The sequence below is a fragment of the Cotesia typhae genome, unplaced genomic scaffold, assembly GCF_013202065.1.
Source record: "Cotesia typhae breed Kobodo isofemale line unplaced genomic scaffold, CoteBio_Ctyphae contig_20, whole genome shotgun sequence".
Classification (NCBI taxonomy): Eukaryota; Metazoa; Arthropoda; class Insecta; order Hymenoptera; family Braconidae; genus Cotesia; species Cotesia typhae.
Genome location: NW_027423725.1, coordinates 1,527,188 through 1,540,732, shown reverse-complemented (window position 1 = coordinate 1,540,732; position 13,545 = coordinate 1,527,188). Strand labels below are relative to the sequence as shown.

The following is a 13,545-nucleotide window of genomic DNA, read 5'->3' as shown; positions in this document are numbered from 1 at the left end:
AAAAGATTGATATAATTTATAGCTCTGATTAAGAGAAACAATAGAATTGATTTAATGAATGTCACAGAAAAAATATTCTGAATTGCAATATTTATTTTTTAAATCACTGGATATAATAATAGAACTAGTAATGTATGCAGCTAAACTCTTTAAAAATATCAACAATCAGTTTTATGAAATAATTCATCCGTATTGTACATACAGAACACTATTAATTAATAGTTATTAATAATTATAAGTAAATACTATTAAAAAGCATCTTTTATATTCTGAAATTGTTGTACGGCTAAGTCAACTGGAAGATCAAAACGAATGGATGATAACCGATCAAGAGTGTGAAAGGCATCTTGAAATCCTATGAAAAAAAAATGTACATTTATTGTATTTTTTTTTTCTAAGTTTCAAAAAACGAATTTTTATTTATCTAAGACGTACCAGTTTTCACAACATAACTCCATGATGTATAATAATTTTCCAATAAATATTGACACTGTAGTATGTACCTTAACCATATAACCAATTTGTTGGCGCTAAAAATTAAATTAAGTTTTATGATTGAAATTGTCTTATAATATAAGACTAGCAACCTACATTCACTATGCAACTGCCGTGATTTACGAATTATGAATAAGAAAACTTTAGTTTAATGATTTTTTATATTTATAATCACACTAATAGTTTGGGTACTTTTTAAATAAATTTTAAAAATAATAGTGCTATCACAGGATCATTAACGAATAATTTAATGGACCAATGTGACCAAACAAATTTATAGAACCAAAAAACTATTAAAAACTCTTCCAAAAACTTTACATAAAAAACTGAATATTTTTTAAATCAATTATTTAAATCATAAGTAACTATCACTAAAAAATATCCGATAAAGATACACCCGTTACCGAATTATTCTTAGTCTGTTAATTACATGAATTAATTTTTGACATATAACTACATTGACGTGTACAAAACAAAATAAATAAATAAACAAATTTTGTTTATCGCTAAACTCAAATCTATTTATAACTACTTCGGAAACTTATCACAATAAATAAACTACTTCATAAAACCATATGAAAAATTGAAAAGACACAACTTCAGGTCGAGACTTTTCCAACAATACCAAATTTAACCATAAAAACCCATTTTATCTAGGAAAATGATAAATCCTTTACAATTCGAAACATTAATAATGACGTGCAAGTCAAGAGAACCAACTCAACCTGAAGCCTTATTCCGAATTTATTTATTGGAACCACTTAGGTAGCGAACATGAACAAGAAAAATTGATACTACAACTGAATTTGAAAAGCGAAAAACTTACTTTAAGGCTGCACAAATAAATGCTTTAAAATGCGAGTTATGACTTCTTTTGTAAGGTGTATGCGTAGCAATTATATTTCCAATAGTAATTAATAGAATCTGAAAAATTAGTAATCAAGTTAACAAGATGAATAACGATTCAAGTTACACTGCCAAAATAAATACAATAATGAATACCTGTTTTGGAGAAACATTCCTTCTATTGACAAGATCTAAGTTAAAGCTTTGAGATAATTTTTGAGCTGGACTAGAGTTGTACATATGACCATTTTTTATTTCATAATACTTTATTATTAATTCCCATGCATGCATGAAATTATGAGATACTGATTTTTTCTGTGGAAAACAGCCAACGAAAGGTACAACACTGTTACTAGCACGAACATCAGAGGTCAATCCATGTTGAATCAAATCTCTTATACAAATGGCTAAATGTTTCCTCACTGATGATGTAATTCGCGCATTGAACTGTGCTTTAGATAAATCTAAATCAGAAGTGTGACTATTGTAATCTTCGTCTTCAAAATGACGTTCCATCGCTGCAACATTTTGTAATACATCTTCTATGGCTGTATCCAATCGAGCTCTCATATCTCGCCATACGGGAATATCAGAGTTTTTATCAATATTACGTCGAACTCTATCTCTGCCACAACCCAATTGTGACATTAAATAAAGATGTAACAGTGTTATAACTTTTCTCACAGTATTAAGTGTTTTTGTATGATTTCCATCATTTGTATGTTCTTGAGGGAATGGTTTTCTAGATTTTTTAGCAGATAATTTTGCACTATTTGCATGGACTGAACATGTACAAGTGCAAGCGTATGCTTCTGTGCTAACTTCTCCTTGTAGATAATGAATGAACCGTTCTAAATCTGACACTTGAGTTTTCAATTGATTTACTAACTGTTCCTTCATTTTCAACGGATTGACGATCTAATAATTATAATTGTTTATAGATTTAAAATAACTGTACGGTTAAAAAATTTTATCTTTTCAATAAATTAATACATTACCTCATTTATTGCATGATCAACTTGCCATCTCAAATCATCAACAGATAACTTACATAAATCATCAACTTCAAAATTAAGTTTTTCTTTAAGATGATCTAAAAAATAATAAAATATTACATAATTATAAGTATTTTTATTTATTGGCTATGGAATTAAAAAACTAATAATTCATGTTATGACAGAAGTATAGTTTCATCAATCTATTTCATTTTTTAATCTAAAACAGAAAAAATTATAAAAGATATGAAACAATTTTCTACAAGCCAAAATCAGTTATATTGTACTTCTGCTCCCTTTATTTTAATCAAGTTAAAAATAAAAAATAATCTGGCTATTAACTTATCAACAAATTTTGTCGTTCTAATATAACGCTTTGCGGTAGATCTTGACCATCAGTTTCATAAGCATATCGCTCCAAATCTTCTAGTTGAGTTTTTAATTGTTCTATTAATTCTTTTTGTTTGAGTTTTCGCTGTGCAATTTTAGATTCCAATTCAATGTCAGTACACTCATCATTACTTATATGTAATGAACTATCTGTTGATGGTTCAAGAGCTGTGTTAGCTTCAGATTTACATAGTAAAATACTTGAAACATCTGGAATTCCTCGAAATGCAAATTCTTCTAATTCTTTTAGTAAATTCTCTTTTTGATCACTGGGAGCATCAACTATTTGGCGAAGACGAAATTGAACCTATATTTATACAAAAATTATTCATTTTACTGGATTTAAAAATTTTTTAGTGCTATATTTGATCAGATTTGGTCTCATTTCGTCAGAGCAGATATAAACTTTTTACCGGAGGAAATATTTTACTTTATATTTAAATTTTATTTAAAATTTTTCTAATATCATCAATTTATAGAGATTGTATCAAACAATAACCTTTCGAAAAATTTTTTTGATAACATATTCGAGTTCAGAAATGTTTGGATAGTAAAAATACACTTTAAAAAAAATTTTTTTTGATTATTTATATATAATTAATTTTTCAATAAAATAGATTAAATTTTATTCCGTGAATTAAAAATTAATAAATTATTCATATCAAGTATTAGGAGATTCTTTAGACCCACAATTCCGAAAGATTGTATACTTTCCATGCATTTTTTTTACAACCATTCTATGAAAGTATGTATTAATACAATATTTAAAAGAAAAATTAGTAATAAAATAAATCTACCTGAGCAAAATGTGTTGTTAATGAAATTAGTGATGAATTGAGCACATCTTGTTCCTCTTCTAATATTTTAAGTCTGTCCATAGTAAATGAAAGATTATTTAATACGATGTTAGTACTTGTTATCATTTCCACATAAACAGAAATTCATAGCATTAAACAGAGTAATAATAGTATTGAACATTAAACCCAAATATTTATACATAATGATATACAATAACTATTAGAAATAAATAGAAAATCATTGTATCATGCATTAAATTATATATTACATTAACTAATATGTAAAAAACTATAATTGTAGAAAAATAATTCCAAAAAATAATTTACTTTTCCAAATTATCGGTATATTTGTATTCACTGTTGAATTCATCATCAACATCATCATTAGCCCCAACTGGTGCCCATCTTTCACCAGAGGGTCGTTCATTTTCGTCAGTATCATACACCTCATTTTCATTGGTACAATGTTGTTCTTCGGGAAAAAGTTCAAGGTTTGCTTGATCCTGAAATAAAAATAAAAATTTTAATATTTACGAACTAACCATCAAAAGGATTTAATTCTAATCAATAAAATACCATTTTGTTAGATCAATCGAAGGAAATTTCATTCTACACAGTAATCAGAAATATAAGTAACGAACACCAACAATCACGGTTAACAAAAATTATGTCGGCTGTGGTCATTTAATATTTTTCTTGTTGAGACATTTATTATTTTTTTACAGTTCCAAACCAAACTTTACAGCATGTTCAATCATTGATTATAAATATACTTATGTTATTAGAGTTGTCAATTATAAGACCCTTTTTTTTTTGTGGGTAACGAGAATACTTTACCATACTTTATTTGTCGATAAGATACACATATTATGGCTTGTGGAGAATAGAAACCTTTATTATTATCTATTAACCTTGTTTTTCCCAGTTGCGTTTATCAACAATCCGCTAGGTGCAGCAAGGTAGGTAGATACGAATCAGTACTGTCAAAATGTCAAAACAAATCCATAACCGATAAATAAACAAAGCTGTTGTTAAATTAATAATCTTCAAAATTATTAAAATAAACACTTAGTTATAATAAATTTCAATTTTTATGGAATACTGAATTAATTTCATTGTTTTTTTAGATTTTAACACAGATTTGTGATGGCATAATTACTTTTTCAAGGTTATGGATTCCATTTGTTGTGGTTGTTTAGGTACCCAATGGTTGATGGCGATGCCTCTACAATTCATAAGAAGAACTATCAATAACAAATACAATTATCGCGCTGCTCTGGTAATTGATTGCAACAATGTTTTAATTAAATTTAAAATTAATTAAATTTAGCTGTCACTTCACAATTGTTTTAATTTTTTTAAACAGATAAATTATAGCAAAAAAAAATATTAAATAAATGGACTTGTAGAAATTTTAATCAATTAAAAATGCAGTTTTTTAAAAATAATTTTTTAGAACAAATTTTTTTGTTGAAAAAAATTAAAAAATTGTCAAGTGACAGCTAACTTTAATGTCATATCCTCTAAATTAAAATACATGATAGTCTTGAAGTTAGTCAAAGGTCTAAATTCGCAAAAAACGGGCCAGGATTCATTATTGGTTAAAATTTAAGCGCGCGCGCAGCGCGCTATTCAAATTTCTAGTACCAAATAAATTACAACAAAAAAATTCTTAAAAAAATTTACACTGATTATTTTTTTTTATTTTAATATTTAGAATTTTTTTATTGAATTTTTTCATAATAATTTGTTAAAAATCCCTATAATAAAAATATAAAAGAGTGTGAAGTTAGTCAATAGTTTAAACTCGCAAAAAAATGGGACCTGATTCCTCATTGGTCGAAATTAAGGCGCGCGCGCAGCGCGCTATTCAAAATTCTGTATTTTAAAAATGTTAACAGAAGTGCTGCCTCTACTGTTGTATTTTATTATTTATTATTTTCGATAATCTTGATATTATGTGATCAATGATACAAACACAAATAAATCTACAATTAAAAGTAGTATTGAAATTAAAACACATGGATGTAAAAAGTATAGTAGGTTACGTCAAGTATTAAATGTCGACAGCTTTCACAAATAAACACAAAGAAATTAATAATCAAACATCCTCTCTTGATTTTATTTATTAAAGAAAATTAGCTGAGTGCAATATATTACATATTCAATTGATATTTTTATGAAACATCTGAAATTCAAAAAAACATAAGTTGTCATATGTAATTGACAGTTTTGATATCAACAAATCTATAGTTTAAGTAATGAATTGCAGAACTGTCAATATTTTGTGATAAATGTAAAATCCGTAAGTTATATATTTATAAATATGTGTACAAATACTCGTAAATAGAGATATTGGTATACACAACAAAATGTAATAATTAATAAATGGGCCATTTATTTATAAATTATACAATTCGTCCAGGAAACTTAAATGCTACACACAACCTATTTTACAAATTATTATTTACTATTTATTTAATATACAAATGGATAATACGTTTAGAAAGGTACATAATTTATCATAATTTGTTCTAGTACTTAACTTTTTTTTTAAGATAATTTTTGAGCTTATTGTAATACAAATTTATTTTTTTATTTAAATATATGCCATGGCAAAAGCCGAATAGCAAAAATATATGGCAATTTTATAATCACATGTACTATGACATATTTATAAAACAATTAATTTAATAATTAAAAATAAAAATAAATTGCATTTTTGCTAAACTTAAAAAAAATGTGATATTTAAAAAAATTTTGTCATGAAACTTAAATAAAAAAAGTTTATAAATTAAATTAAAAATGGCCCTCCATTACTATTTTTACTTGAACAATATTGATATTTTAATTTTACTTTAAAAAATCAATAAATGAAATTTTATTACAATCTGTTGACAAAGTATAAAAATTCTGAAATCAATATAAAAATTTGCAATAGTTTTTTTATTTATTCAAAATTTTACAATTTTTTTTTCATAGTTGTAAAAATGATGAATGAACATAATTATCTACATATATTTATAAACCTATTAATGGTTAAGAAAAATTAATAAAATTTTAGTTAGAGTATTATAAATGACAAATCTTAAATTAAACCTATGTTAAAGTTTAAATTTATTTAAATTTTGGATGGATAGCGCCCCGAAGCGATAGTTAATCTGAATACACCACATGATAATATGGATATTATCATGAAGCAGACATTAAATTACTTATTAAGTGTGTCAACTTTATTTCTTTTAATAAGTTAAAAATAAAAAAATTTTTAATTTTAAAATAATTTTTTTATTTGAAAAAAGTTTCAATAGGCTTACTTGGCTTTATTATCATTAAAATTATTTATATAAATATTTCTAAATAACCAATGTTATTATAATTTCATAAAACGTAATTTGTATTATAAATGTGTTTATTAATTATTATTATTACCATTATTAGCCACTATCATAAATCATAAATTAAAATCAAACAAAATACTGATAAAGATGTTTCAATTTATCAACAAGTTATGAAGCGCTCTGGTTCTAAAATTTTTCAATTGGCATGCAACATTTCAATGGTGGGAATAAAATCTTATCAAAAAGATTACGACAAATTAAATTATATTAACTATGAATAATCAAGATAGAAATGAAAATCGAGTTCCACTTGTATCTTTACCGGATTCATATTTAGCATGGGTTGATGGAGTACAAAAATACCTGATATTGCTGATATAAATTTGTCAGGTAAATCTTATTCAAATTATTATTATGAACCTATTTTATTATTAGATAATTGTCCGAATTCAGTTGACCTCACTCATTCGGAGAGACTCAAGATCGATGACATACGGAATAATGTTGCTAAGGAAAATTTTACATATGGTGATTTCAAACAACTTGGGTCCAGTAGTCTAGGATTCGTTACTGGTATTGTTAATAATTAATTATAAATTAAAATGATAATGTTCAATTTTTTATTAATTTTTAAATTGATTTTTAGATGATATACGAAAAATATTATGGCCAAAAATACTAAGATTAACCGATGATGAATTAAATGATGTGGGTGAAGAACTGGCTGATATACATACTCATATACCTGATGAAGTATATCAACAAATATTAAAAGATGTAGCTCGTAGTGGCAGTCACCTACCAACTAATGCAACTGACACTGAGATGGCTATTTTTCACAATGAACTCACAAGGATAATTTGCTGGGTTCTTCATAGACATCCAGATATGAAGTATGAGTATAAATATAAATTTTGGGTAATTGTTTGGAAGTGAGAACATTTAAGACAAAAATTATGAAAATAGTCAAAAATAATTTTTTCAGTTCTGAAGTTTTTAATGTTGAAAAAAAGGAATGCTTATCGATAATTTTAAATAAAAGTTATAGATAAAATAATAATTTGGAAAAAAGAAACATTTTTTTTTTTTTTTAAGTAAAAATATTAACAATTTTTTTTTTTTTGTTTAAATTATTATATTTTTGAACTTTAAAACAAAAAAGAAATAATTGAATTTTTTACAAAATTTAAATCATTTTAATTTTATTTCCAGAAATATCGTGGCCCCATTTCCAAACAAATATCAAACTTTTATGCAACTACAATATAATAAATACAAAATTTTTGACTAATTAATTTTTCTTCATTTAGTTATTATCAAGGTTACAACGATGTAGCAGCGACAGTATTAATTGTAATGGGTTTAAAACCAGGTTTGCATGTTCTTGAAAAGATATCAACAGAATTCTTGGAAAGATTTATGGAGCAAACAATGGAAAAAGTTAATCAAGAATTATTTTTTATATTTGCTCTACTGGAAAGAGTCCATCCATCTTTATTAGAACATCTTGAAAAGTAAAGTATTTCTGATAGATATACGTTTATAAAATATAAATACAAAATAATACTCATAATTATGATTTAACAGTGTAGAATTATTTCCACATTTTGCTTTGGCAGAGTACACAACGTGGTATGCTCACAAATATTCTGAAAACCGAAGTTTATTGCATCGGTTATTTGATTTTTTTCTTAGCTCTCCGCTGTTAATGCCTTTGTATCTTAGTACAATAATTGTTGCCCATAGAGCTAATGAAATCTTTAATACTACACCTGATATGGGGCATACACATAAAGTGTTGTGTACAGTAAGTATTTTTAATTTTATTATTATTATTTTTTTTTTTTATAAATTACTCACAGTCATATTTATTTCAGCTACCCAGTACTTTGCCTTTTGAAGATTTGTTAACAAATGCGAAAACTTTATACCATGACTATCCACCTGAATCAATAGTTAAAGATGTACATGATTATGATAGAAAACGACGATGTAAAGAGCAAGAATGGAAATTAAAAGCTGAAGCCAGTAGAAAATATTCGGAAAAGCAACGGCAACTTAAAGTATCATTACCTAAATCAAGACTGCCATATCATTTCAAAGGTTATCGGACTATTACTGTCGTTACCATTTTAGCAATTGGACTGTATGCATTTTTAAAAACAGGTTCCGGAATCAACTGACATTAGTTAATTGTTGTTTTATTTGTTGATTTAAGTTTTCCACGTTTGTTTTAAAAATTTAATATTTCTATACTTGTTTTGAAAATTATAAATACTTATATTAAATCAAGATTTTTTGAACAATTAATTAAAATATTTAGTGAAATTCAGCATTTCCTCTCTAGCCTAGAAGCTGTATTACCTTTTCGTAAATTTTTGAGGTCGGTGTACAAAATGAAATTATTTTTATGTTTTTTGTTATTTGTTTAAAAATAATTTTTTTGGGGATTAGTTTTTTTTTTTTTTTTTTTTTTTAATATTTTGGGAAATTTGAAGACGAAAGTTACTTTTGTAAAATTTTCCTAAAGTTGATAGTTTCTAAGTTATGAATTTTTGAAAATCGAAAATTCTCGATTTTCACAAACTTTGATAATTAATTACATATAAATAAATTACGTAATACTAAGTTTTATTTACATGATTATAACGGAATATTATTGTTTTAATAAAACTTTGAATATTCTTCTTTACAAAAACATAAAAATAATTTCATTTTGTACACCGACTTCAAAAATTTTACAAAGAGGTCATACAGCATCTAGACTACTCGGAATATTTGACCATTCCTGTTTTGCTTTTACTTTGAATTCACTTATCAATAAATAATTTATTACCTGATATTAAATTTATTATGTTACTTCAACATTTTGTGAAAATGTGAATTAGTCAAAAATTGTTCATAAGATTGTTAAATTTAAAAAATATATTAATATATACATCATTAAAATTTGTCATGATAAATGAAAGATTGAATAATCGAATACATAATTAATTAATATACTTTGATAATTTTTTTTTTTATTTACATACAAAATTTATAATAATATATTCATAATAGGCAAGAATGTTTTTTTTGAGTAACATTTTTATGCAACGTAGTATTTAAAAACACTGTTTGAAGAATATAATCTGTGAATATTGGAACAATACAACTTTTCATATATATTATTTGTAAATATTATCCTTGAGGTATCTTTTCAAAGTAAGATTGTTCTTCTAACATCTTTTTTGTAATTATTATTATTATTATTTTTTTTATATAATAATTTACTTTAAAAAATTGTCATTATTTCAATACTATAATAATTTTGAGGAAGAAACTATATGAACTTGTACAAGATTGCTTACACAAATTCATTTCGTAGCGATATCAACTATATTTAACATCATAAGTACATTGTTTATGTTGATAACTAATTGAAAAGAAAAAAGTTTCGAGCTTACAAATATATGAGAACTTTTATACGAACTTCGACTTAAAATTATACACTAGATTTCAAAACCATTCTATTTTAAATAGTTACAAACAGTAAATGATACAAAAATAGAATTAAGATAACTATACATGCAAATAAAATTTACTACGTGCTGATACCAAATATTATTTTTTAAAAACTTTAAATCTTAAGAAAATTTATTTCTAAATTTGCTTTTGTATAACAAGGAAAGAACTGTATTTATATGAATATATATTATTAAAATGTTCAAGAGATAAAATACATTCTAGCATTTTCTAAATATTAATAAATATATCTATCCATATATATTTATTAAAAATATATGTCTATTCCTAAACCTATTTTTGACAAAAAAATGATAAAAAAGCATAAATTAATTATTAAAGTTATAAAAGAGTATTTAAAAAAGCATTAATGATGAGTTACTTATTAAATATTTTTGGTTTTAAATAATACAACACAGTGTATTACGCTGATTAAAGTCAGTTTTGTTTCATCAATTCAAATTAAAAACATAAATCCATTTTATTAATAAATATTTAAGTAAAAATCATAATTCAATTATTTATTGATTTTTTTTTTTTTTTTTTTTTCGAAGACTTGAAAGAATGTTTTTAGTAAGATTTTTTTCTCAGAAACCAAATGTTATGCAGATATATGTAAAATGAGATTATTATTTTATTATAAATCTAAGTACTTGAGTAATTCAATCTTAAACAAATGCTACGATAAAAAAAAATATTATCTAAAATTTCTAAAATATTTAAGTTCTTTCAATGATTTTTATTAAGAATTATGACTAAATTGTACTTAGAGTTGTTTTGATATAATCTAGAACATGTTGATTTCTCAATATCTCCATATGATCAACTCCTGCAAAAGTTTGGTGATAAATTCTTTGTTTTTGTTTAGTTTTCCAGTAAAGGCAACCCTCTAAGCTTCTTAAATTAACAGTCCCATCTCCATCTCCTAAAATCAGTTGTGGATAGCTATCTAATGTTACACCAGGCTTGTAGTATAATCTGTATATCAAGAAAAAAAATCAATTTTATAAGATTAATAATACTTTAAATTAAAAGGTTAAAAAATCATGTAATGCAACAACATTTCGAAAAATAAACTTTTTTTTTCTGTAATTACTTTTCAACTGTACTGACGTTGACTCCATGCAAACAATGTATTTCTACGCCAGGCGCGGCAAAATTAGCTTGAAATTTTTCAGTATCCTTACGAAACTCCCATCCATTTGGCACATTAATATCTCTAAAATAAAAAAATATATTAACACAATATAAAATACCACTAAATCACTAAAAAAATTATTTTAAAAATAAATAATAATTATTACAAAAAAATTGTTGTAAGTCAAGTAACGTATAATTTTTCTTTGTGTTTGCACCAACACTTCAATATCTTTCCAAAAATATTTAGAAGGAAGTAACCATCCAAGACTTGGACTGGTTATTTGCTGATCTCTTAGAATACTCTCTCGAAGAACATAAGCGCCTAAATTATCTCCTACAGCAAAAACTTTCAGCGCTTTTACAGATCCTCCCCACACAGCTCCAAGAGTTATCAATGACTTTATGTACTGATTTTTCCATTTTTGAGTTTGGTTTTGTAGAAACAATAAAGTCATGGGTCCACCCATACTGTGAGCAATCAAAGTTATCGGTACTTTATTATTAATTATATATGTTTCCTCTACAAGCTGCTTTAACTTAATAAAAACACTCCATTTTCATCTATTTGAAAAATTTTGTTGTAAGTAAAAACATATTTGATAAAAATAAATGAAAATAAAATACTCAACTTACTTGGAGCTTTTCTAAAATCATATGGTGCTCCACGAAGAGATAAATTTCTTACATACCCCAATTGATTTACTAACATATTACCAACATCTTTGAAATAGTTTCCTGGAGATGCTTTACTGGGATCTAAATATTCTACTGAAAATGGATCACCCCATCCTGGTACTCTTACAGAAACACCCTCAGTATTAGTTGTAGTTCGAGTATCATTGTGATAAGTTAATTTCATATTATCAATCTAAACAGAAAAAAATACATTTTTGCATTGCCATTAAAATGTTTTATTATTTGATGCATTTAAGACTAAATTAATTGATTTATAAAACTCAAACTTTTCGATATTAAATTAGTTATAATTTTTAATAATAACAGTTTTTTTAAATTGTTTAACGAAATTTTTTTCACTCTTCAAATATTTTTTTTTTTTTTTTTAAATGAGGATATACTTTTAAAATTTTCAAATATGATTTAAAAATTTATTTTGACTAAAAAAAAAGTTATTTTTTGTTATATTGTTAATTTAACTATAAACAGTGGATAAAAGCATACAAATAATGCAATCAACTGTATACTTACGAAGCAATCAATTATTATCGGTACAAGAAGTTCGAGATTTAACCAAATATTAAAATAATCTGAAGATACTTTTTCACAGAGGTAATGAGGAACAATAGTTTTGTTGAGTTGCGCTTCAAGTTGACTTCCACCATCTCCAGGAACTATAAAAAAGTATTATATTGATTTCAAATTTTCGATATTTTAAAATAAAAAAAAAAATAAATAAATAAATACATAAAACTTACCAAAAATTACTGGTGACCTTTGTGTTGCCGTAAGTTTCCAAGGCTTAGTTTCATAGATAACATACATAAAAGCGATAATAAAAATTAAGATGAGCCTCATTGTTGCATTAACTTGATAACTATACTTTATATTTTAAATATTCATCGGAATTGGATTGAATTTAATTCGATATTAACCATTTTGTACACATGAAAATTGTTTATTCATGATATGTTTCTAAATTTTGTGTATATAAATACGAGTGTATATATCCCAATGACTGTCATAATCAGCTGATTTTGTGTCAGTTGTGTCAGATATCTCCAATGATCCGATCCCCTCATCATGGAATCCCTGCACTCCGTACCCTCTACAATTAATCAATGCGTGATAAATACTGGTACATGATGCATGAGGGTTTAGGTATTGAAAACTATCCTTAAATATAAAAATAACAATAATAACTATGACCGCGCTTTGTAAGTAATACAAGCCTCTCATAGAACAAAGAAGAGTAAAGCAGCAGATCGTGCTTTTTTTTTACCCCCACTTTGTAGGACACTCTCATCTGACTATATTGAAAGCGGTACAAAGTGGGGGTAAAAATCGCACGATCTGGCCACA

The 13,545-nt window shown here is 25.4% G+C and overlaps 3 protein-coding genes across 4 annotated transcripts; 1 reads left to right on the top strand and 2 right to left on the bottom strand.

Annotated features, from left to right (window-relative positions):
- Nucleotides 1-73: 73 nt before the first annotated feature.
- On the bottom strand, nt 74-4,401 carry LOC141538086 (RUN domain-containing protein 1). 2 transcript variants are annotated; one of them, XM_074259379.1, is made up of 9 exons: nt 4,100-4,401; nt 3,851-4,026; nt 3,524-3,638; nt 2,679-3,033; nt 2,340-2,434; nt 1,498-2,259; nt 1,322-1,419; nt 436-530; nt 74-355 (listed from the first exon to the last, which is right to left on the bottom strand). In XM_074259379.1, exons 1-9 carry the CDS (start codon nt 4,100-4,102, stop codon nt 249-251), a joined length of 1,806 nt encoding a protein of 601 aa, XP_074115480.1. In that variant the 5' UTR covers nt 4,103-4,401; the 3' UTR covers nt 74-248. The 2 variants fall into 2 exon arrangements, with proteins under 2 accessions (XP_074115480.1, XP_074115481.1); XM_074259380.1 differs by having other exon boundaries at nt 3,524-3,596; nt 4,100-4,385.
- A 1,146-nt stretch (nt 4,402-5,547) lies between these two features.
- LOC141538088 (TBC1 domain family member 20) lies at nt 5,548-10,511 on the top strand. The gene is given in 7 exon segments (XM_074259383.1): nt 5,548-6,033; nt 6,965-7,219; nt 7,222-7,437; nt 7,511-7,757; nt 8,175-8,378; nt 8,452-8,671; nt 8,742-10,511. Coding segments are annotated over 6 exon segments (1,275 nt in total). The 5' UTR covers nt 5,548-6,033; nt 6,965-7,137; the 3' UTR covers nt 9,048-10,511.
- Nucleotides 9,319-13,422, bottom strand: LOC141538092 (lysosomal phospholipase A and acyltransferase). Its single transcript, XM_074259388.1, is given in 7 exon segments — nt 9,319-11,346; nt 11,465-11,587; nt 11,671-12,049; nt 12,052-12,069; nt 12,142-12,376; nt 12,715-12,857; nt 12,942-13,422. Coding segments are annotated over 7 exon segments (1,221 nt in total). The 5' UTR covers nt 13,042-13,422; the 3' UTR covers nt 9,319-11,123.
- Between the last annotated feature and the right edge of the window lie 123 nt (nt 13,423-13,545).

Bases quoted from the DNA above. Each gene is read 5' to 3' on its own strand.
- LOC141538086 (XM_074259379.1), bottom strand. The intron at 3,639-3,850 runs GTAAATTATTTT...AATGATAACAAG, and splicing joins TATACCGATAATTTGGAAAA to TACTAACATCGTATTAAATA. The intron at 1,420-1,497 runs GTATTCATTATT...CTAATTTTTCAG, and splicing joins GGAATGTTTCTCCAAAACAG to ATTCTATTAATTACTATTGG.